Source organism: Amblyomma americanum, chromosome 1, assembly GCF_052857255.1.
Source record: "Amblyomma americanum isolate KBUSLIRL-KWMA chromosome 1, ASM5285725v1, whole genome shotgun sequence".
Classification (NCBI taxonomy): domain Eukaryota; kingdom Metazoa; phylum Arthropoda; class Arachnida; order Ixodida; family Ixodidae; genus Amblyomma; species Amblyomma americanum.
Genome location: NC_135497.1, coordinates 95,726,688 through 95,750,069, shown reverse-complemented (window position 1 = coordinate 95,750,069; position 23,382 = coordinate 95,726,688). Strand labels below are relative to the sequence as shown.

Below are 23,382 nucleotides of genomic sequence, written 5' to 3'. Positions count from 1 at the left end.
TATGTTTTAGTCTGATGTGTAAAAGATTATTAAAGGCAGTTTGTAAGGCTTCGTTTTTTTTTAAACATTTCTTTAAATTTCCGCAAGGGGGATGCATGACGCTACGAGCGTCTCTGTTGTTTACTTTGCGTGCGCTTTGTGCTGCCGCTTTGAATGCTGCCGGATTCATCCTTTTTATAGGCATTATTTTTAGTAGCAACAGTAATAACATAGGCTGGACGTTTTTATAAGAAAGCATGGCCAAGTTCAGGGTAAAAAGGCGATTGAAACGGAAGTTTCTTGGCAGTCGACATACAAGGAATGCTCCGACCGAAGACCATGCGGGCGTTAATGTATCGGCGAGTGCTGCAAAGCTTGGGAACTTAGAGAACAATTGTGAAGTGCCGCTGCAAGAACTTCTACTGCAAGGTAATAGGATTATTGATATGGAGATCCTCTCATCTGTTTTTGCAAAACTGGCCTGCCCGGAATGCAAGAAGACGTCGCTCAGATTGGAAGAATGCTCGCAGCTTATAATATCATGTGCATATGCTGTTCTGTGTGATGCGTGCGCATATGCATATTCATTTCAATCGTCGAAAAAGGTTGGAATTGCTATTGAGAACAACCTGCGTCTTGTCTACGCAATGCGTCAGCTGGGCAAGGGATATTCTGGAGCTGTAACGCTGACGAAAGTGATGAACATGCCACCGCCGCCTTGGCATTCTGCCTACCAAAAGATATCTGCTAAGCTCTATAAAGCGGCAGAGACTGTTGCGTCTAAGTAAATGATGAATGCCGCTGCTGAATTGCGTTGTGTTGTGCAAAGTACTGAGTGTGGTGTGTCAGGTGATGGCACATGGCAAAGGCGTGGACATTCATCATTGAATGGATGTGTGACCTTGATATCCATTGATACTGGGAAAGTTATTGACGTAGAAGGCATGTCAAGTAAATGTAGGGCATGCCATTCGAAAAGCAAGTTGAATCCCTCAAGCACTCAATATCTGGAGTGGAAGGCAAATCATACCCAGTGCCAAGCAAACTACACCGGTAGTGCTGGTGGTATGGAGGCAGTAGGTTTCTATCGTATGTTCGAGCGAGCAGAAAGAAGTCGTGGTTTAAAATATGTAGACTTCTATGGAGATGGCGACTCCAAGAGCCACGCGGCTATAAAGGACATATATGGCACAAATAGTGTGCGCAAACTGGAGTGCATTGGGCACGTACAGAAGCGTGTAGGATGCCGACTACGAAAGTTGAAAAAAAGTGTTCCTGGGCTTGGAGGCAAAGGAAAGTTAACGGATGTCCTCATCGACCGGCTGCAGAAATATTATGGTATTGCCATCAGAGCGAACGTGGGAGACCTGCGAGCCATGAAGCAAGCTGCATTAGCGAGCCTCTTTCACTGTAGTTCAACAGATAAAACACCAAGGCATGGTCTGTGCCCTCTTGGCACTGAGAGTTGGTGCGGGTTTAACCGAAGGAGTGCACTCGGTGGTGGATGCTACAAGCACAAGGGAGGCCTTTCCAAAGAGGTACTCAACAAAGTGAAGCCGGTATATACTGACCTCTGTACGGACGAGCTCTTAAAGAAGTGCCTGCATGGAAAAACCCAAAATGCCAACGAGAGTTTCAACGGTATGATTTGGCAACGGGTTCCCAAAGACGTCCACGTGAGCCTGCCCATCCTACTTTTTGGTTTATATGATGCTGTGTGCCACTTCAATGATGGTAACAGAAGTACAGCAGATATTTTGAGGGAAGCAGGCATCAAACCTGGCCACCACACTCTCGTAGCATTTTGCACCAGTGACCAGAACCGTGTGAAGAAGGCCCAGCGTCAATCAACGGGTGTGGTAAAACATCTCCGCAAGAAAAGACGGGCAGCAACAAAAGCCAAAAGAGAGCTCGTGGCAGCTAAGGAGGGCCCTAGCTATGAACCTGGTGGATTTTAACTTCCTTGGGCATGGTGATCTTGTTTCTACAAGGATTGAAAAACTTTAATAGTGTTTTTCTCAAAACTTGATTTCTTGCACTTTCTTGTTGCGCAAACAGTTGTAACTTCGAACTGAATAAATATTTTTCAATGAAACTTTGCACGCTCATTTCTTTATTACTAACCTGTGCAATGAACTAGGATGAATGAAATCGAATGGTAAGTTTTGATGTAATCATGTTTTATGCCAAGGAATGCAAACAAAAATGACACATTTGTTTGTTTTCTTTGGAATTTTTTGTATAACTTGATTCCCAATTATCGGATGGCAAAGATCCTAGTTGGTTGCACAGCCTGGTTAGTTGGCTAACTCTGTGCCAAAAAAAGTTTAGAATTTCTGCACTCCATTGTCTAGTTATGAATGTTTGCATAACAGCCAAGTTTGGGCCATTTTTTGTCAATAACAAATTCTAGCATGATATTTTAAACTCCTATTTGCTTTTGAATATCATATAAAACGATGCTTTATAAGGTCAGTGTGAAATAAAAATTTAATGGTCAAAATTTCAAAAAGGTGGTGACATACCTTAAACCTACTGTAGTGCAAAAGCATTCCCAAATTGCCAAGGTCAAATTTTTGCAATGGCGTGGCCCAAATTTGGAGGTCCTCATCGTGTCAGGCTTGCTCAGTTATGTTTGGACATCAATTTTCGTCCAAATTGACCAAGGTAAAATTTTGGTGGTGGCCCAGGCCAAATTTGGAGGTCACCGTTGTGTTTGGCACGGTCAGTTATGGCTAGAAATCGATTTTTGTCCAAATATGCTAAGGCCAAATTTTGGGGGTGGGTGGACCGCATTTTTGAGGTAGCCCAGGCCAAATTTGGAGGTCACCATAGTGTTGTGTGCGGTCAGTTATAGCTAGGCATCGATTTTGGTTCAAATTTGCCGACGTCAAATTTCGGGGGTGGGTGGGCCAATTTTTTGGGGTGGACAGAGGTCAAGATCAAAGACCATGTCACCATAGTGGACCAGAGTGGTCATGGTGAACCCTGCAGACATGGTACACCTTATGCAGCTTACAAACTTTTCCTATGGTAGGCATCACAAGGTTATTTCAAGGTCATCTGGAGACACTGAATCTGAGATCAAATTTTACATGGAGTAGAGTGTTCTCTCTAAAAGCTCCAACATAGAACCCAGTATTTGAGCAGCAGGAGCAGGTTTTCTGCTTTTGCGCAGCAGTGCTGTAATATGCTTGCAGCCTACAGGGAGGTGGGCCTCCTGATCAGATTATTCCAAAAATTGTGACACTCTTGAGGCTGCCATGCGATGATATGAGCTGCGACTGGCTATGTGTTCAAATGCCATGTTTTACAGTCATAGTTACCTGCATATAGGTTCTCCGTGCTATGGACATCATATGCATGAGTAATCTCTATACTGTTGTTTGCTCGGATGTGGTTGCAATTGAAATACCTTTTGTTTTTGTTATGCCTGACCCCAGGAGGAGAAGGAGCAGCTCATTGCACAACTGCGAACGCTGGCCAGCAAGCTGTGCGACCCGTCTGACTTGGACGATGGGTCGGCCCTGAAACTTTTTGAGGCCTTAAGCAGTGCCGTGCAGCAGCTCAGTGATGAGCGCAGCTCCTTGAATGATAGGTAAAAGTTGGTCAGGGTTCAGTGCAGCCACGAGCTTGTCATCCCACCCCTGATATGTTGTTGTTTTCACCTTCAGTGAGGACTCCAGTGCAGGATATTGTTACCAATAACCTTCAACATTTCTTGTTTTGCTGTGTGTGGCTGCCATTAGGGAAAATGAAGTGATGTACTACCAATATTCTGAGTTCTATTTTGCTTGCTGGCGATATGTTTAAGCTCATTAATTTGTGAGGACAGGCATTATTTAAGGCACTTGCAAGTTTTCAGCATGGGAGTTCAGTATGTAGTGTGGCCAAGATATACACCCAAAGTATATTTGTTTATCTGTCTTAGCAGTTGTCTCCTGTATCCCTTTCTTCAGCCGTGATGTGGATGTGGGCCGAGTCTACTGATTCAACAAAAGTTAATCCCCACTTATAAGGTTGTGATAGAAACCTACATTATGCTTACTTTTAATGGCCGTAACATATAAATGAGAGAGGGTTTTACCAAATTAGGATAAAGGCACTAGGTCAAGCACGACTGTCAGAGTAAAATGAGCAGAAAAAAAAATAAAGATCACCTGAGAACAACAGGCCAGCACCACTGAAAGTAGGAAGCATATATGCTGGCTGCCATTTGCTCTGCTCTGCTGTTTGAAGGGGCAACTTCTGTTTAGCCTTTTTTTTTTTTGGACTCTGATGACAAGTGCCTCTACAAATAATTTCAGATGATGTTTGTTCCCATGCATGAAAATTTCTGAATACCTACCTTAAAATTCCGAGCAAGCGCCCCCACCCTGCAAGTCAAAATTACTGGCAAAGTGGGGAGAGGGCGCTATCCCGGAATGGTGCCAAAATTCAAGTAGGCGGCGACATTTTCCTGACAGAAAAAAAAAGCAAAGTACACATGTACTTAAAACGTCCTGCCTTTCTTCCCCGGTCGAGGAGCGCATCTTCCACGTAATCACTAAACAGCAACACGTCTTAACTCAAGTTTCTTCGAAGTTTTGGTTTCCCGTAGCAACTTCTCGAAATTTTTGTCCCAGTCCCATATCCATTTCTGGTTGTGCTCGAAGTCTCGAGCCATTTGGGGCACGTTCCTTCCGTATTCCCGATGCCATTGTATGACTTCAATTTTCTTTGCCACTTTTACGAATGCATTGCCAACCTGGCAACGCCAAAACAAGTCAACAAGTGGCGCGTGGCAAACGAGCTTGTGAAATTGCGAATGGCTTGAAAAGCAGGATTGGATTGGATAGGGCAAACCACTGTTGCCTGGGGGCGGTATATTCAGGTGGCTGGCTGTATCAATGTTGAAGATCTATTCTTCTAATTACAGCTTTCATCTTTTCCCAACAAATTTATCGGCGCATCTGACAGCCTTGCTTCTGTTTTGCAGAGAAAGAGCGGCAAAGACCACTATAGAAGCTCTGATGGGAGAGAGAGGTATACTTACAAATTTATCCTCATTTTTTTTTTTAACATCTAATGTCGAAGTTTTGATTTCTCGGTTTCTGTCAATATGTTTTGAATTGTATGATATCCACATTCACATGGATATATTGACTCATGCAAACCGTACTAAGAACAGTGCACTCCGAAACAAGGGTGCTCTTGGGAAGCATACAACTAGAGATTTTTCATAAATATTTGCGTGGTGTTTAATGCCATGAAGTTATTTTGACTTGTGGATAGACTGGAATTGCTATTGGAGGGTATAGTCTTTAATACCATTGCAATGGAGCTGCAATGTGCTGCCATGCCATTTCCTTTTGCAGTGTCGCTGCATGACCTTTGGTTTTGTTTGGTTTCATTCACTTTAGAAACCAGGAATTAGTCATTGCACTAAATTTGCTCTCTGTATAAGCATGTGCTAAGTATTCTTTTCAGGCAAGGTACCACCCGCCACGGTGGTTCAGTGGTTAGGGTGCTCGGTTACTGATCCGGAGCACCTGGGTTTGAACCCGACTGCGGCGGCTGCGTTTCGATGGAGGCGAAACTCTAAGGTGCCCCGTGTGCTGTGCAATGTGTAGTGCACGTTAAAGATACCCAGGTGGTCGAAGCCCTCCACTATGGCACCTCTTTCTTCCTTTCTCTTAGTCCCTTCTTTCAGGGTTTGCTGATATATGAGACAGATACTGTACCATTTCCTTTCTCCAAAAACCAATTTTCAATTTCTAGGCAAGGTGCACTGACTTTCTTCACTGCAGGAAGATGCCTGCACTTTTGAAAACACATGTGCTACACTTTGTTTTTAGTGCTATTTGGACTGCTGTTGGAGTTATAGGAAATGCATACCTAAAAACTTATTTTGTACATGGAGGTAGCTATGATGCTGGTGCTATGTGGGGCAGCTGAGAATAGCCCATTGTGATATTTTTTTGCAGTTTGGCTCTCAGCGCTACCAGGTTTTGGAAACATCACCACTTCTTGCTGGATGGCAGTTTTAAATGCACCTGTCAACAGGTTCTCGTATTCCATAATGGAAAATTTAAGTCAGCCGCATCAGGTTAGCTAAACTGATGCCGGAAGTCGAGGCTGTGTTTTTATTGGTAGTTGTAACACTTTTCAGAACTTTCTTCTTTGTCTTAGCCCCCCCCCAAAGATGACTCACATAATTAGGTTCTAGAAGCTTCCTGCCTGGACGATTGGAGCGACTGAAAATGACCAAGAGACATGAGCCACATGCTAGAATGCTCGGGCTTCGAGATGGCACTTGGGCAATGACAAGGGATTAAAAGAAAAAACTTGTTCTTGAGTCTGCAGCCGACTGGTTCGGGTCGTTCCTCCCAACGGCGCTCTCAGCGTTATTGTTTAGACAAATGTATTCTAATAGCCTTTTCTTGTGTCAAGTACAGTGACAAATAATGGATGTGTGCAACCTCCGAATGTGCATGGTGGGCCTCATTGTACTAATATCTTTGCATTTGCTGTGTGACAAATCAGAATGCAAGTTGTGAATAGTCGGAAAACAAAGCAGCTGCATAGGAAAAGAAGTGAAAAATACACCAATCTTCTCTCGGGAAGATGACATCAAGGTGTTGTAGACGAGCTCTGAGCTGAATATTATTTTCTTTGTCATTCAAATGGAACGTCTCCAAAAGGAGAGAGATGCTGTTGCTGTTATTGTGCAGGGGGCTTGTTGATTTTAAGTCTGGAGCGTTTTTGTGCGGAAATATCCATTTGCAGTGCAAGGTGGGGCATTTTTTGTTCCCAAACAGTCTATGATCACTGGAGCCGCTCCCAGGGAGTGACCTCTGACATGAGTGACGAATTGGCCAGGAAGAAAGAAGAAGTTAAGAGACTCTCTGCGGAGTCCGCAAGAATGGACTCTGTCATCAGGGAGCAGATGGTAGGCTGTTTCCCATGCTTCCTTTGGGCATGAGAGCTTAGGATTGACGGTTGTGTATGGTAAGTGAAATTTCAACATCCCGATGCTGCATGTGAGCTGTGAGAGATGCCGTAGTGCATGAACAGAAAATTATTTCCAGTCACATGGAATTCTTTTATGTGCTCTGATATCGCACAGCAAACCGGAGCCAATGTCACCACACCGCTTCTTAGAGGCGGGACGTCCACATGATGTGTGAGTTCCACTGAATGTCTGGTTTCTACCTGCAGGCTGAAATTGAAGGCCTCTGCAGTGGTATCACCAACTTTGAGCAGCTTGCTGCAGATAGTGCTGATGAGCTAGCACGAGTGCAGGCTGAAGCCGAGTCCCTCAAGTGAGATTTTATTTGTGATCTTAATTGCAACTTGCACTTAGCTGCACATAACTGAGAGCCGCACAGTTGAAGCTTTTTGTTGTGTTTGGATCTCGCATAGCCTGGCTGTAGGACCTTTTGCAAATATATCTCAGTCTCCCAACTTTGATGATCCTTGGCCATAACCACAGGTACTCACTGCTGTGTGCTCGCATGTTAATTAGTGGAAGGCATAACTTCACGGGGAGCCTGAAGCGTTTACTGCAACTCACTGCTCTGTGACTGAATGCTGTAGTTCTGCTGCAGTGTGAATGATTTTTGAGTACATTGCACTGTGCTCATGCCACCAGGGAGTCCCTGGCTGCAGCCCAGATGGAGGCTGAAGAACGAGAGGAGGCTGCCCTGCTGCTTCTCGAAAAGGACACACAGATAGCCCAGCTGGAAGGAGAGCTGCAGGTAGTCCAGGGGCTGGCTGAATTGCTTGCACGCATTTGATGGCATGCAGTTGTGTAACAATGAGGCGCAGAACCTGCAGACTTGGCTTGCTATCTGTGCCTATCAAGCAGGACTGGGTGCAGTTTTAACTCAAATAATTTAGTAACCTTTAATAGTTCAATAACCGAGCATATTGTGTGGGCACAGATCGCACACGCTTCTGTGGCAGAAAGTTTTTTTTTTTGGCTTGCTTGCTGGCATATCAAGCGTTCTGAATCATTCTCTGGAACAGCATGCTTACAACAGCCACCTTCTTGTCTATCTTTGCTAGAAGTGCAAGCCTGCAGTCGTTGCATTTTCTAAACATGCTAAACACGTTGCTAGGAAAGAGATTGTAACTGTGCTTGGCATATCCTTTTGCAGTGAAAGATTGACTACTTGAATGCATTAATTCACTTCAAGCATGTACTTGCATAACTTTGAGAAGGCACACTTTGTGCATTTTGGTCGTCCATTGTTTGACAAGATATTTATTACCTCCAAACATCAACCAACATTCTGAATTGGTCAGCAAACAATGCACTTTCTATTTGCCACTTTGGCTGACATAATTCCTGTGGAACAATTGGTCAATAAGTTTGATCGTGGTGAAGCCTTACTCATTTGGGCAGTTAATTGATCAGTATCTCAGCCCTGATTTTAAACGATCGGCTCATTGTGTAGCCTTACTGGGGGAGTGGGCGGGTGTGTCATTGTGAGCATCAGTGGGCGGACTTCAGGCTTCATGTGGATTAAAAATTCAGCAAGTTTGTGCTGTATACTTTGCTCAGCATTTTGCTTGGTAAGAAAGTAAACAGTGCGTTTTGACCACTTCTTCTGTAGACTGTCTTGCAAAGCAGTTTGCTGCTAGTTCAGTGGTTGTTCCTGTTTGGTCTTATCAGTGCAATTACAGTAATTTCCACTAACTTCAACTCACATATCTTTAAATATATCTGTGATCGCAGTTGAGCAACTTTTTCCATGTCATGCATTGGAGAGCATTATGTACTGTATATATTAGTATCTTGGAAGCTTTTTATGACGAAATTTGGATATCTTGGAATATGATTTGTGAGTACTTGGTAAAGGAAAGGAGAGTTGTTGGCCAGTGATTCTTGCAGCCTACAAGTCGTGCTACTGACGAACAGGTGGGTCTGCACCAGTGGGCTGGAGTGTGCGCCCATTACTGCCACTTTGTTTCCCTGCATGATTTTGTGCGATTTTGACTTCACACGAGGCATGTACAGAGTCTGCTTCCTAGGACAATGACGGTGGGGCAGGCAGGAAGAGGGTACATGCGGGTGAATCTCAGAATCTTCTTTCCCATGAGCAGCAGTATCATTTGTGACATGGCAGAGATGGTGGTGGACCTTACTGCCTCCACATTATGAGCACGATAACAGGTTCAAGCTAGCGCACTGGTCTTTGTCAGCTGGTTTTCTTGCACCGCTGTGCCACTCACGAGACTCTTCTATTAAATGGTCAACTGCTTATTCTTTAGAAGGGAATTAGCACTGCTAGATATAGATAGATCCAGGCTTACATTTATAAAATGCATGATCAGTACATTTGAAAGTTTTGTGCTTTGTTGACCTCAAGGCTCTGTTTATTTCAATTATTTTTTGGTTTTGTGACTTCAAGATATTGAGGTTTTAGTGTATGTGCACTGAACCTTCTGTCAGGCTACAATTATTTAACTGTGACCACCTTTGCATTTGCAGTTTTCACTGCTGAGTGGGGAGTCAAATCTTTTGCACCTGGGTTGTCACTTGTTGCATCACTCAAGTGTGTAAAATGTGTGAGCATAATTGACAGCTGCACACGGGAAACCGATGTCGGTGTTGGATATTGCGATATACCTCAACCATTACTTTTCTTTAGCCTAGAAATCACCAAAAGCGGCTTTCATAACAGTAATGCTTTCAGTTACCCTGAAGAATAATCTTGCAGGGCATGCTTCTCAATGTTTACCATTCACATATATGTACAGTGGCAGGGTACTGTTTTCACGTCTCTACAGGGTGTTTGCACCTTAGCATGGTTGTGGCTAGCTTACAGTAGCTCACTTTGTGTTAGCCCTTGAAGTATAAAAGGTTAACTCTTTAAGCTTTGTTTATGAAACCAGTTATCACTTTTGTGCATGCTTCACTTGCGATGTTTTCCAGAGACCTGTATTGCTGCCTTGTGAGTGTTTAGATTGCCATTGCTATATTGAGGAGTTGGTTCACTCTGAACTACTTTGTTTTTGTGAAGTTGAATGTTTTTGTTTATTTCACTGATGCTCAAAATTGTTGATTGTGATTGTGCACAGCACTAAATGCTTCCTTGTCTTTTCTTGAAAAACTATCAGGAAAAGAGAGAGGAGCTTGCCAGTCTTGTCCAGGAAAAGGCAGCAGTGGATGAGTCAGAGAGGTTGAGGTGTGTGGCAGCAGTTGTTTTTTGCATCTTTTGTTTATTCAGCCCTTTGTTGGTCACTTGGCTTCTTTGCAAATCTGTTTGCTCTACGAAGTTTGCAGACACTGAAACTGAACAGGATTGCATGTTTATACATTTATATTGGTTGCTGCAATATTATGTGGCATTCTTTACTGCTGAATACATTGTGCTGTGCAAGTTTTGTTAGAACAGCCTCTGGCCGTTAGTAGAAAAGAAGGAGGAGACACTCTCTAATGGTAACCCAGTATGCTTGCCTAATATCATAGTTTGTAGGCTACTCCAAAGGAAGTGGTGAAACATGAAGCGATGCGTACCATCATACGCATGCTGTTCACAGAAAGCATGTGATACAGTATAATATTAGATCTTAATTTAGCGGGTAAAAGTTAGTGGACAAAAAATATCTTCTGCTTATGCACAACTCATAAATCACAATGATACGGTGATGATAGGCAGTGCTGTGCACTTTGCTTGAAAAGGATTCGTAGTACGCTTTTTAATGTGATAGTGTTAAGGAGCTCGTGTTCCAGAAAATCCAGCGTCGGCAGCGATGGTGTTGTTGACCGTGACCAAAAAATCCCCAGAGAAGCTAACTAGGATGCAAACAGGCCACCTAGGAAATGTGATATTGCAGCGCCATCACTACCTACCCACCGGATTGTGAGAAAACTGCTCACAATAGCAGGTGGTCGTTAATGATTGGCTGCTCAGGAAGAGCAGTCTGTGATGCACAAGGTCCACCAGTAGAAGCACCTGCTTTACAGAGCAGTGCCGCATCACTTAACCGCTACACCACTGTGCCAGGAGTGGTATGAAGACTTCTAGGGATTTATGAATACAAAGTAGAGAATGACTAATTCGGCATATATGAACGTAAACCCCTTGAGCTATCACGTCAAACCCCTAACGCGGAGTTTGGGTGTTCTCTTAATTTTCTTTTTTAGCGATAGCTACCTTACGCTAGCATTTCGAGCCATCAGCGTGGCACCCTTGAGCTCTGTGGCGGCGCCGTGGCTGGTCATGTGGTGCAGAGCAGCTGCAGGCGGCATGACCAGCGAAACCGAGTTAGAGGGGGGTGGGGAGTGAACCCACGTCCATGGACAAAGATGAAGAAGGAACGCCCAGCGAAACGGAGTGGCGAAAAACTGAATTTGCAATTCGACTGAACGAGTTACACTCGGCCAGCTGTAGCCATCGCGTCACTCCAGGTTTAACCAGAGCTAAACCACAGCCAATTTTTTTCCCAGTGAAATTGCCACAAATGAGTGACCATCTATGTCCTGCCCATAGATACTACTGCAACTCTGATGGTGCAATTTTGGTTCTTGGTCGCTGCAAAATGCACTAAGAGGCAAAGACTGATGAAAGACACAGACATGGCTCTGGTACACAACAAAAATGGCACCACTCGTTTAACATCTGACACTGTGGAGTTGCCATTTCAACTTAAGGATTGAAAATGAATCTATGAAGGCAGTGTGGCCTTCAAAAAGTATCATGGGAAGCAGTAACCTTTTTTTAAGTTATTGTGATTTCTGTTTTTAAGCGTGGTCAATGCAAGTCTGCTCTCATAGTATGTGGTCCTTAAGATTGTAATAATCATTTTGCAAACCCATTATGTGGCACCAGCTTATTCAAATTGAGGCAGTGAGTCAATAGGCACTGAGATATTTTCCATGTGATAGGAGCCTATGAGAAACTCTGCAGATAGCAGAGACTACTGCAGACTTTTCTTTTAGAGCATTGTACACAGGTGCATGAAAGGGTGAATGGAGTATTGACATATGCCGCTGGAGGGTGCTTAGATGGTGAAAACATAGAAGTAAGAGTTTGCTGAATAAATCACGAGCATGTAGTGACCATGACAGATGCTTTTTCTACTGCAATTTTGAATTTGTGGGTTTTCACTTGTGGTATGAGTCTGTTGGCAACTTTCAGTACGTAATACAAAAGATTGCGCTTGGTGAATGTGATTGCAGCATGCATACTGGAAGGCATCACAAAGCCTTATTTGCAGTCAAATGCCTCTGACAGATTGATTGCCCTCCATAGTTGCACATGAGCACGTAATGTGCGTTGTATTTCCAGAGCACTGAAGTAAATGTCATTGGCATATAGAGAAATCCCAAGTGAGGGTGGCATGCAAAAGATAAAAGAATAGACAAAGTTCTGCTGTTGGGACATGACTGGTTTAAGTCATTGTCCACTGGCAGCATGGTGTCTTTTCTTCTACTTTGTGAAATCGTCTGCTATATAAAATGACTGCTCAGTTACATTCTCTATTTAACAGAAAAAAAAGGTCTACAGTAGAACCCTACAGTTACGTTTTTCATGGGACCGCATAAAAAAGTGTACCAGCTGGGACAATAACCGAGAAACATCTGGGAAGAAAATGATATGTTGTTTTCTGCCGTGACTTTCTTGTTTAGTTCTAGTAAAAAAAGGGCAGTGGCGCATCACTTTACCGCTGCGCCACTCCCAGTGATCTATGAATGTAAAGTAGAGAATGACCAATTCTGCATACACCCTTAAGGTAGAGCTTAGTGCACTAGCACTAAGGACCCCACTCACCGATTTTGCCAATCTTTAAAACCTGCTTGAGCTTGAAAACTGAGCCTCAGCTTGAGACTGAAGTGCTAGCACACCCAATTGGGATTTGGCCTAACCACACTAAATCATCCGTCATTTTTTGTATAGCAAGCGTAGGTCAGTTTTGTTGCCTGTACACAACTGCTAAAGGTGACACCGAGGCTATGTCTGCGCATTGGTTATGACCTCAGTAATGTGTGCCAGCAGTGTACTGCACTATTTGGATAAAAGTCATCTATGCTCACAGTAGCCTGCTCATAGCAAAAGCCATGATGGGTGTCATCACAGGAAATCCCAAATGAGGGAAATAGACATTGTAATTTCATTGTCTGTGTGATATGAACTGCAACACATGTTGAATACGCTGCAGGATGGTCTTTTTGCCAGGTCATTTGTTAAAACTAAAGAGAAGTCTGATTGACGCTATGCAACTATTTCTAAACCCTCAAGGAAAGATTGCAGCATTAAAATTAAACATCATCACATTGCAGGGAGTGTAATCAAAACTGGAAAGAAATTGTATCGAGCATTTCCAAAAAGCTTGAGCAAGAAAAGAACTGGCGGGAGAGCATGGTAAGTTGCATTTTTATCTGTGCATGCCTTCTGTAGTGGTGGTTCTTAGAAGTGAGATCTTTGTGGTCCTGTGCAGGATGTATACCTCTGCGTTCTTGAAATCAAATAAAAACTGAAAAACATTCAGAGGAAAAATAATTGCAAATTTGTAATAATAAAGAAGTCTGAATGCAAAGGACATCTTGGTCTTCAGCTCAAAATGTTTGGTCATGAAAAGGGCAACATTCGCTAATGTAAGCAAGAGCTCGTTAATTCAAACTGATGGTTAATTCGAACTGATGCCCGTGTCCCGGCATAGCCCTCTGTATTTCAATGGGGGGAAAACTGTTGATAATTCGAACAAGTCGACGTCCGCTACGGTTAATTCGAATAGGAGCCACTGGCTGACACCGCTCCTCGTAGATAGAAGTTGACCCAGAGCGAGTACAATGTGGTGCAAGTTTACTAGAGATGTAAAAAATGGAAAAAAAAGCCGAGTGCACAAGGCTGGCGGAGCCCATGCCACCGATGCTTTGGCACAAGCCGTTCCTGGTGTTCGTTCTGCCGCGGTGACTGGGTCGTGATCATATGGTGCACACAACACAGTATGGCGGTTCGAGCGCAGGCGACATGCTTTTTGTTGGTGCCACGAGCTATGTTGACAGCAGTGTGGAGATGTTGGAGCCCTCGAGTGGCGCCAATATAATTGAGGCAGCATGTTATCAGCAGACTCCACGGTGCTCACGGGCGGTGAGCACAGCTGACAGGGATGAGTCCGACAGTGGCGATGAGCCTATGCCATAACCAAGTGCATGTGAAGTAGCATCGGCGCTCGATGTTGCCGCACGCTAGTTCTCTGCCAGTGAGAACCCGGACGTTGCGCTGGAGCTCTTGGGCAAGCTGCAAATGATGCTGATGGAGTCTCGGCAGAAGAAACGCAAGCAAATGGACATCACTGATTCCTTCTAATTTTGACAACCCTTCCCCATAAATAGACATGTTTTGAAGCATAAAGAGCATCCTGTATTCCAGCACTAAAGCTCACTGCTCATGCGAATGCATTCCAGTACTTGTTTCTGGCGCATAACTGGCCAATCAATTTATTTAATTTGCCACTAGGACTGCATGAATTTAATTCTCAGAATCTCCTGCCACTAACTTGTAGTAGCGCTTAGCTCGCAGTAACGAGTCTAGATGTGACTGCTTTGGATTCTGTAATGCTACTCATTCCAGTGCCCGTTCGATAATTCAAACTTCACTTAATTCAAACAATTTTCCGGTCCCCATCGAGTCCGAATTAACAAGCTTTTACTGCATCAGGTTATCAGGTTTACCTGATGCAAAGCTTATTCACCCATGGGACCAGCTCATCTTTGTCTGATGTACTACATTTACTACAATTTTCTATGTGCAGCACAGGCGGCAAAAGGAACTACAGCATTTTATGTCACTAGTTGGATGAGATGCACTGTAACAAGTAACTGCAACACAGAGGCATGCATACGAGCGATGATGAATCCACACAACTTTATGAATGCCAGCTACTATGGTTTCTTCAATCCAGATCTGAAGTAATGCTTTATGAAAGTCCGATAGCTATATTGGGTTCCTGTACACTGTAAATCAAGTATTCTAAGAAACGAGAAGCTGAATTTTCTGTAAAAAAAAAATGCTGCCTGAAAATGCTGAGCTTTAACTGCATCCTATGGCACAGTTACAGTTAAGCCCATATATATCGAAGTTGCAAGAAAGCCTAAAAGTTCGATATAATGTGTAATTCGATGTAAAACTTGAAGTAAATTTAACACACAAACTCATTGAGATGGAAAAAGATGTATCTCTATGGTAGCCATTTACTGTGTGCAGATTACCAAGTGAAATAGTTGTGAATTTATTATGTTTTTCATCATTGCCTAGGAGAAAACTCATTTTTCATTGTTACCAATGGACTTTAAACAGCTGAGACCTCAGCCTGCTATTGATGTGCAATATGTCGACGAACCATGTTGAGCGCACAGAGCATGCGGGCACATGTTCTCTCAATTCTACATCACAATTCGCATTAGTGCTGTTCTGGTTACCTTAACATCGGCAATGATGTGTTCGCCTGCAAGCTCTTCCACAGTCTTAACATCACCATCCGCAGAGACGAATTCATCTACGGCTGCCCGATCATAAATAGCACCAGAAAATTTGGACAACTGGTTACACAAATCATCATAACCCACGAGCTCCGGCAAAGCAGAGACCTGAATGTTGGAAGCAGTTTTGTATAGTTTTGGTTTTGGAATCATTCCACAATTCAACCAGTATAGGCAGGGTGCCTATGAGGTCGATTTTAGGTCTCTTCCCGTCCTCAGGTTCTGCAGGAGCCATTCAGTCAGTTGTTTCCTACAACTAACTTTCACTACGCAGATTACCCCCTGGTCCAAGGGTTTTAGCACCAGTGTAGCTTTCGGTGGCAGGAAACCAGGTGCGATGTTGCTGAAACTTGCACTGAAGCGCTAGGCACAGCCGTTGTCTATAGCGAGGCAGCCATCGAGGAACCATTTGTACGCAGCTGCCTAATCATGTTCATATGGTGCTGTATGTACACATCTGCCGCAAGTGCCAGGCCTCTTCTCCACTTTGGCCCTAACGTCATCCTTGTTCTTTAGAATGTTGCTCAGCATGCCTCTCGGAATCCTGTGCGCTGCGGCGACTTAGGATTTCTCATCTTGTGCAACTCGCGTGATAATTTCCAGCTTCGTGGAAAAGGGGAGGTTCTGCCGTTTGTTTCGCGGCTGTCATCGTGTGCACATGGAGACTAACGAAAACCATGCAAAACTGCCAGCGCCAGCACGATGCACCATGCGAACTGTGGGACAACGTGGGCACAACTGGCGCAATGCACGATTTGTACGCATCCGCTGCTTGTCATGGAAAATCCGCTTCATCATTGGTCGGAGCATGCCAGTGGGAAAGTGAATCCCCAGTGTGTTGAGGAAAACCCAGCTCCTTGAGTCGCCTGGTGTTTCCCAAAGTTCGATCTATCAGATGTGGCTAATTTTTGTATGATGTAGCCGTTTATTTTCCTATACATTCAGGTGACAGCTTTATAGTGCACAGAAATTATTCTATATAAATGATAATTCGATCGAATCGACTTCGATATAATTGGGTTCGAGTTAATCGGTTTCAACTGTAGCCATTTAAAAGTAATGAATGCCAAATGTGCTTCAATTTTGAAGCATCGAGTTTAGTATATTCTTTCTTAGTGCTGGAGACACCATTGTTTTAAAGAAACAAAATTTGCTTACTGGAGCTGATTGTGATACGTACAGACTCTCTGTGGAGCTTTATGCCATTGTTTTTCTTTTACTTTGAAATTTGAAGAACGTGTACAGATTTGCTTTTTATGTGTGTGTTTGCACACAGGTGGATTCAGATGCTACTCTTGACGTGCAGACAAATGATTTTTTGTTATTTTTCCCTTTATTTTACTTTTCTGTATTGAATTCTTTGGTTATGTCAGCATTCTTTATCAAGATTTGTGATTTGCTTTTCTGGATCTTTATGGTAAGATATACCGTATTTACACGATTGTAATCGACCTATTTTAAATTTTGAAAGTCCCAAGCATTGTGGTCAACTTACAATCGAAACGAAAACATCACACGATAAGTAAATGCGAGGGAAACGAGATATCAGGCTTGCTACAGTGTGGTTGCATTTTTGCTGCATGGCTCCATCGCATCGCTCTTGGTGCTGGCCTTGAGCAGCTGCTATGTCAACGCGCAAAACTGGCATCCCCTCCCGATGTGCGCGGGCGGCGGCCGATGGCTGCTATCGATAAGAAGCAAACTGGCACCCCATACGTGGCTGCTGACTGCGGTTGCCGATATGCGGCGGCGGCTCGATAACACAACTACGGGAAGCTCAAGCATCCAACAAGTTTTCTTTTTGCTTTCAAATGCGCGCTTGGCACTGAAGGGAGCGTTAAGAGTTGATGGAAGGGCCACTGTTGCAATTGAGGTGGCACCCCCGCTTGGAACGGCAGCGGTGCCGGGGAGTGTTGGTAGCCGACGGAAGAGCCGACGCCATTCACGAATAGTTTCTCTTTGGCTCTGATGCATTTGACTACTGCCGGCCATGTTTCACAAGTTTTTAATGTAGTGCTTTGTCAGTCATCATTTGCCAGGTCTGGCATGCGACCGGCACTTGTTCATGGCTACATTCAAGATGGCTGCCATTTTTTGTGCTGAAGAAACGAACAGCCGCGCGTCGGGCCGCAAGTTCGACATTCGCAACGGGTGATACAGGTGTGGCAGCTGCAGCGAGGAAAATTTTCAGCTGTTCCACGCAATGTCATGATGTGGCTGTTTGCGGAGTGCGGGATTTCGCTGGAGGATGACGATAGAACGACGTGCTATGGGACAGCAGAGAAAGTTCATATTTAAAACAAGAAACAACAAAAATGAAACATTTTCATACTTTTTTTCCAATTTTTGAAAAATATTTATGCCCTATAGGCCTCCTTTACCCCACGTCGTGAAGGTGCCGTGGCGCTGATTTCAGCAGCGACTTTCGCACGGTAGGCAAAACAGGTTCTGCCTGCCCGTGCCTATCGCAGCTGCCGCAGTTACCGGCGGATGCATGATGCCTGCACACTGCAGAGGCAGTGTGTATTGACTAGCTGCATCACAATTGGATCCGCGTAGTAGCATAAAAAAAATTTAAATTAGCCTTGATATGTTTCTCACAGATAAATACCGCATTAGGAAACTGGTTAACAGACAATGGACTGCGGTACTAAAGCGCGAAGTCTGGGCGTCGATCGGCACTGCCACTCAATGTACTTAATAGCATGTGAGTTACTGCATTCATTCACCAGAACATCGCTATAGTATGCTTATAATTCTGCAAGGAAAAAAAGCACATATGTAACTGCACACATATCTATCACCTTAAGCGGTGTGCACGGAGGTGCCGGCAGGTTCACTGGCCCCCAAGGAATGCATTCTTTTGTTAATAGCACAGCGTGTTTTAATGGTGCATTTTATGACATTTGTTATCTACTTGAAACTGTTTCTTAATATGACTGATGTAACTATTTAATTCGAGTAGAAAGAAGTCTCGTAAGTTCTATAAAACTTGCATGTCATGTGTCATGTTTCATGAGGTAGTACGTGATCGTGAAGCTTGTTTGGAAAAAAGCAGGCATGCTACTAACAGACTATGCGGCGAGATTGAGAGGGGACACGGCAGTGAAAGGTGTTTTCGTTATTTATACATGTTATATGTAACGAAATTTGGTGCAGCTATGAAATTGCTGCACTAGTTTCAGTAATGCGTTTTATTTTTAGCTATGTCTGGTGCAGTTCTTGGGTAATTATAATTAACACCCTCATCAAGTCACCCTAAGGTCTTAAATAATTGAGTAGAAAGTGCGGAAATTTTTTTATGCCAGCATGTTCACAAAGCTCTCTTCTATAGGATGACGCTATTATTTCTTTTTTTAGATGATCAGTACTTGGGCATGGATGCATTTATATGAAACATTTCTTACAAAAATAACTAGCACAGTACTGCACATGTAGAAAAAAAAAACAAGAGATTTATTACACTCCTCAGTGTCTCAGGAATCGTTTGCCACAAATAGAAACATTCTATTTTTATCTGTTATGAAATTACGAAGGGGTGAGTGATGAAAATCGCAGAAAATGTGAAAGGTCAGAAAACGGACCTTAAAGTTTATTCCCTCGTTTATGGCATTTTCACTTTCGCTTTGATCAAAGAAATGCAGCACTGAAATCTAACAAAACCTCAAAGAAATTACCTCAAATTTTCGATGACCACGCATCTGAAAAGCGTAATTTTTAAATTTCTCTGAATATTTTGCTATAATATTTCATCACAAACCCCAGGGCTAGCAAAGAAAATAATTCCACCAAAAAATTTTCACCAAAGCTACCAGTTTAACAAGGGGAGAAGTCGGCCTGGCTGGTGCATGATCTTGCGGCTAAAAACAGCGCTCAAGCGAGACAGAGGAGATCGGGGACACGACGCTGTCTCTGCTTTTTGCATAGCACGACATGTGTGTCAACAGATGGTGAGCGCACGTCTGCTCCGCCGAAGCAATGCCAACTTTTCCCCTCTGTACTGTCCTAAAGTAAAATCATTCCATCAAGTGCAGAGTGTCAAAAACTTATCTTATTCAATACCTAGCATAGAAATCAATGTCAGAAATGCTTTCTGTTTGCTACTAGCCATACTAACCACATATATAAACAATACACAGTGGCGAACTATTTCTCTGAATACGCGGCATGTGGCCAATGCGAGTTCGTGTACTTCGAGAAATTAGTAAGTTCAAAGCATCAACCATTGCTGTGATTCTCAGAAACTGATAACGCGCCTACAAGTCTTGAAAACCAGCACTCAACACCTCTCCGTGACGCTACTCCCTGTCTTGTGCCTACCGCGAGCCCGCTAGCAACTGCCGCACCACCTCGTTTGCTTGCAAACATGCAGGTCTCTAAAGCTGCATGCCCCGAGTTATATCAAAAGCCATAATCTGCAAATATGAATGAAAAAAAATTGTGAAGGGTTTTCTAAAAATTTGAATTTTTATTAATTATTGAGCAGTGCCTGGTTTCTTGCCTTTTTTAAATATTCAAACTGTCATCACGTCACGAACAAATTTTTTTCGGAAAAAATATTTCAGGGCTTTGATTATGCACATTAGGATAAGTTTCCATGAATTTTTTGAAAAATCTGGAGATAGTCGAGCGCAACGTCTGAGACGTTTGGTGTGAAATGACCCCTACATTATCTGTTTTTCAATAAAATAATCGGTTGTCAGTAGTATGTAGTCCCGTCTTTTGCATTTGCGAGCCTCTTTATGTCGCATTAATATTTTACCTAAGAAAATGACTTCCAAACAAGGGGCACACACTGAAAAGGAGTGGAAGGGCTAGCGACGAGTAAAGCAGAAGAGTCCACATCATGTCTGCTTTGTTGGATAACTCAGTGACCCAACACAAAGGGCAAGCATCGTCTAGTGAATTGAACACCTGTAAATGAGAATTCCACAATACATCATATTCACACTATCAATCAGGTGATAGAGAAATGCGCAGAATATAACCAACCTCTACATATAGCCTTCATAGATTACAAGAAAGCATTCGACTCAGTGGAAACTTCAGCAGTCATACAGGCATTGCGTAATCAGGGTGTAGAATAGCCTTGTTAAAATACTGGAAGATATCTATAGCAACTGCACAGCTACTATTGTCCTCCATAGTGTCAGCAATAAAATTCCAATAAGGAAGAGCGTCAGGCAAGGAGACATGATCTCTGCCAATGCTATTCACCGCCTGTTTACAGGAGGTATTCCGAGGCCTAAATTGGGAACAGTTGGGAATAAGAGTAAATGGAGAATGCCTAAATAATCTGCGATACGCTGATGATATTGCCTTGCTTAGTCACTCAGGAGGTGACCTGCACATCATGACCAATGAGTTAGAGCAGAACGGTGGGTCTAAAAATGAATATGCAGAAAACCAAAGTAATGTTCAACAGTCTAGCAGGGGAACAGCAGTTCACAATTGGCAGCGATAAAGGAATACGTAGGTGTCACATATTAAGGAGCCTAAATTAAATTTTAAAGGAAAGAGGTGTGAGGAAGACGACGTGGATTGACCGAAGAATAAAGAAGAGGAAGAAGAAGCATTCGGTGAGGTGGAAAGAGATGATTGGGGGAGAAGCATTCGGTGAGGTGGAGAGAGATGATTGGTATAGAAGAGAAGACAACGACAAGGCTTACAAGGCTTACGTGGACTAACACCGTGGACTAACACCGAGGCTATAAAAGGGCGAGTGAGAGCGAGGCACGGGGGAACAGCAGAGAAGCAGAGGCTCCGGTGGGTCAGGGACACATCGGCTGGAAGAGAGTGACGCCGGCTACTGCTCCGGTGAGCTCGCCTTCTACGGCATCGCATCGTGGACTTCCTGCCATGCCTGAGCCCGTTCCGGGGAGTCAACGGAGGACGCTACCACCTGCTACGGCCAGGGGTGTCTCCAGCGCTGTTGCCACCCATCCGGGTGGTGCCCCCAACGCCAACAACACCGGCATCACCTCCACGGGTGCTTGTACGGGGAGCTTGTACTACGCAGCCAGTGACGCCAGCCCAAGCACGTCGAAAGCCACCAGCGACGCCAGCCCAAGCGCGTCGAACGCCGCCTTGATGCCGCCTACTGGATCCATACAACGCCGCCACACCGAACCAACCGTGAGCACGAACGCCGACCGCTAATAGTAGAACGCTAGTAGTAGACGCTGGTAGCAGTGTGCCCGGGCCGTGTGTATTTATAGTATTTGTTTTGTGTTAGTTTTATTAGTTTTGTGTTCTAGTGTGTGTCACATAGGGTGTATTAAATGTGCGTTTGTGTGGGTACACCTGTCGCCTAGTCCATTCTTTCGGTCCGAGTGTTCTCAGGAGTGATCTGTGACAAAGATAATTGGCGAGCCTGTGCCAGGATTCATTTTCTTTTTTGCTTCTTTGTCTCGGATCTTTCCGATCTCTCGACGGCAGAAAGTATGGATTTGGCAAAAACGTTCGAATTGGCGCTCAAGCTAGGTTTAAGCAAGGAAGAGGCGATGCATCTCTATGACGAGGAGGGAAAGAGGCAGAAAGAGGAGGCAGATAGAGGAAAGGGCGCAAGCACGCGCAGACGCTCGCGAAGCAGATAAAAGAGCTCGCAAGGCAGAAGAGCGGGAAGCTAGAAGAGCTCGCGAGGCAAAAGAACAGGATAAAAGAAGGATAGAACGGGAGAAGGAGTTTCTTTTGTGGAAACAGGCGCATGTCGCTGGAGGATATGAGGAGATCACGGACAGTGATCAGCGTTCCTTAGCGGGTAGAGAATCTCCTAGACCGGCCAGAGTTTGTCCAAGGAAGCCGACGGCTCGTTTCGATGACAAAAGAGATGATCTGGACGCATATCTGCAACGATTCGAGCGGATAGCTTTGGGGCAAGGCTGGGAGCGCAATGAATGGGCCACGGCATTGAGCATGTGTTTAGTTGGAGAGGCGCTGAATGTGTTTGGAAGGATGCCTGCTGCTGATTCCATGGACTACGAGAAAGTCAAAAAGGCGCTCCTCCAAAGATTCAGGCTTACTTACGGCAGAAGGTTTTCGTGAGAAATTTCGCACCGCGAAACCTGAGGATTCGGAAACCGCTAAGCAGTTTTCCTGCAGGCTGGCCAACTATTTTGATAGGTGGCTTGATATGTCAAACACAGAAAAGAGTTTTGAAGGGGTGCGTGACAAGCTGGTCACAGAAAAGTTTTTAACGTGTTGCAGCTCAGAGCTAGCGCTATTCCTGAAAGAAAGAAAGTTGTGTTCATTGGAAGAGTTTGCCGACACTGCAGACCAATTCCTCGAGGCTCAAGGGCTAAGAAATTTGAGTAAGGCAAGGGAGGAAACCCAAAAGATCCTAGAGACAGATGCGGCAAAACCAAGAGCATATGGCGGTGCATCTAAGGCGCCAGTAAGGTGTTTTCTCTGCGGCAAGGTGGGACACCGTGCAGCTGACTGTCGAACTAGCAGCACTGCCCAAAAAACACAGGTTGTGTGTCAAGGTTTTAAGAGGAGGGGTCATACTCTGGATGAGTGCCGACACAGAATGCAGGACCGAGCTGCATGCGTTGTCGACTCTAGGGTAGAACTTGTCACGCCACCCGAAGTTCCACAACTGAAAGGAGAGCAAACGCCGCTGGAAAATGAGGCAGTGAGTGGAACACCCAAGTCGAAAGCAGCAATGCCAGTGGTGGTTGAGCAAATAGGGGACCGTCCTATATTGGTGCTTAGAGACAGCGGAGCCAACACAGTCTTGGTTCGGAGAAGCCTGGTGAAGGACGAGGATCTTACAGGGGAAGCGTCGGCCGTCACTCTTGTAGATAGCACAGTAAGGTACCTTCCTGAAGCCAGGACTCTAGTGTCCACGCCATATTATACTGGGCAGGTAGTGGCAAAATGCGTAGACCAACCCATCTACGATCTCATCTTGGGAAACATTACGGGTG

The 23,382-nt window shown here is 44.2% G+C and overlaps 1 protein-coding gene and 1 pseudogene across 1 annotated transcript in view; both read left to right on the top strand.

The window, feature by feature from the left end:
• Nucleotides 1-236: 236 nt before the first annotated feature.
• Nucleotides 237-2,074, top strand: LOC144113270 (uncharacterized; annotated as a pseudogene).
• The window catches only part of LOC144113272 (uncharacterized), a 36,645-nt gene continuing 13,553 nt past the window's right edge, over nt 291-23,382 (top strand). The window contains exons 1-8 of the mRNA XM_077646258.1: nt 291-408; nt 3,423-3,577; nt 4,958-5,004; nt 6,780-6,910; nt 7,180-7,283; nt 7,613-7,718; nt 10,087-10,154; nt 13,253-13,334. Coding sequence (XP_077502384.1) covers nt 4,992-5,004; nt 6,780-6,910; nt 7,180-7,283; nt 7,613-7,718; nt 10,087-10,154; nt 13,253-13,334 — 504 coding nt within the window. The 5' untranslated portion in view covers nt 291-408; nt 3,423-3,577; nt 4,958-4,991. The remainder of the gene's footprint in view (nt 409-3,422; nt 3,578-4,957; nt 5,005-6,779; nt 6,911-7,179; nt 7,284-7,612; nt 7,719-10,086; nt 10,155-13,252; nt 13,335-23,382) is intronic.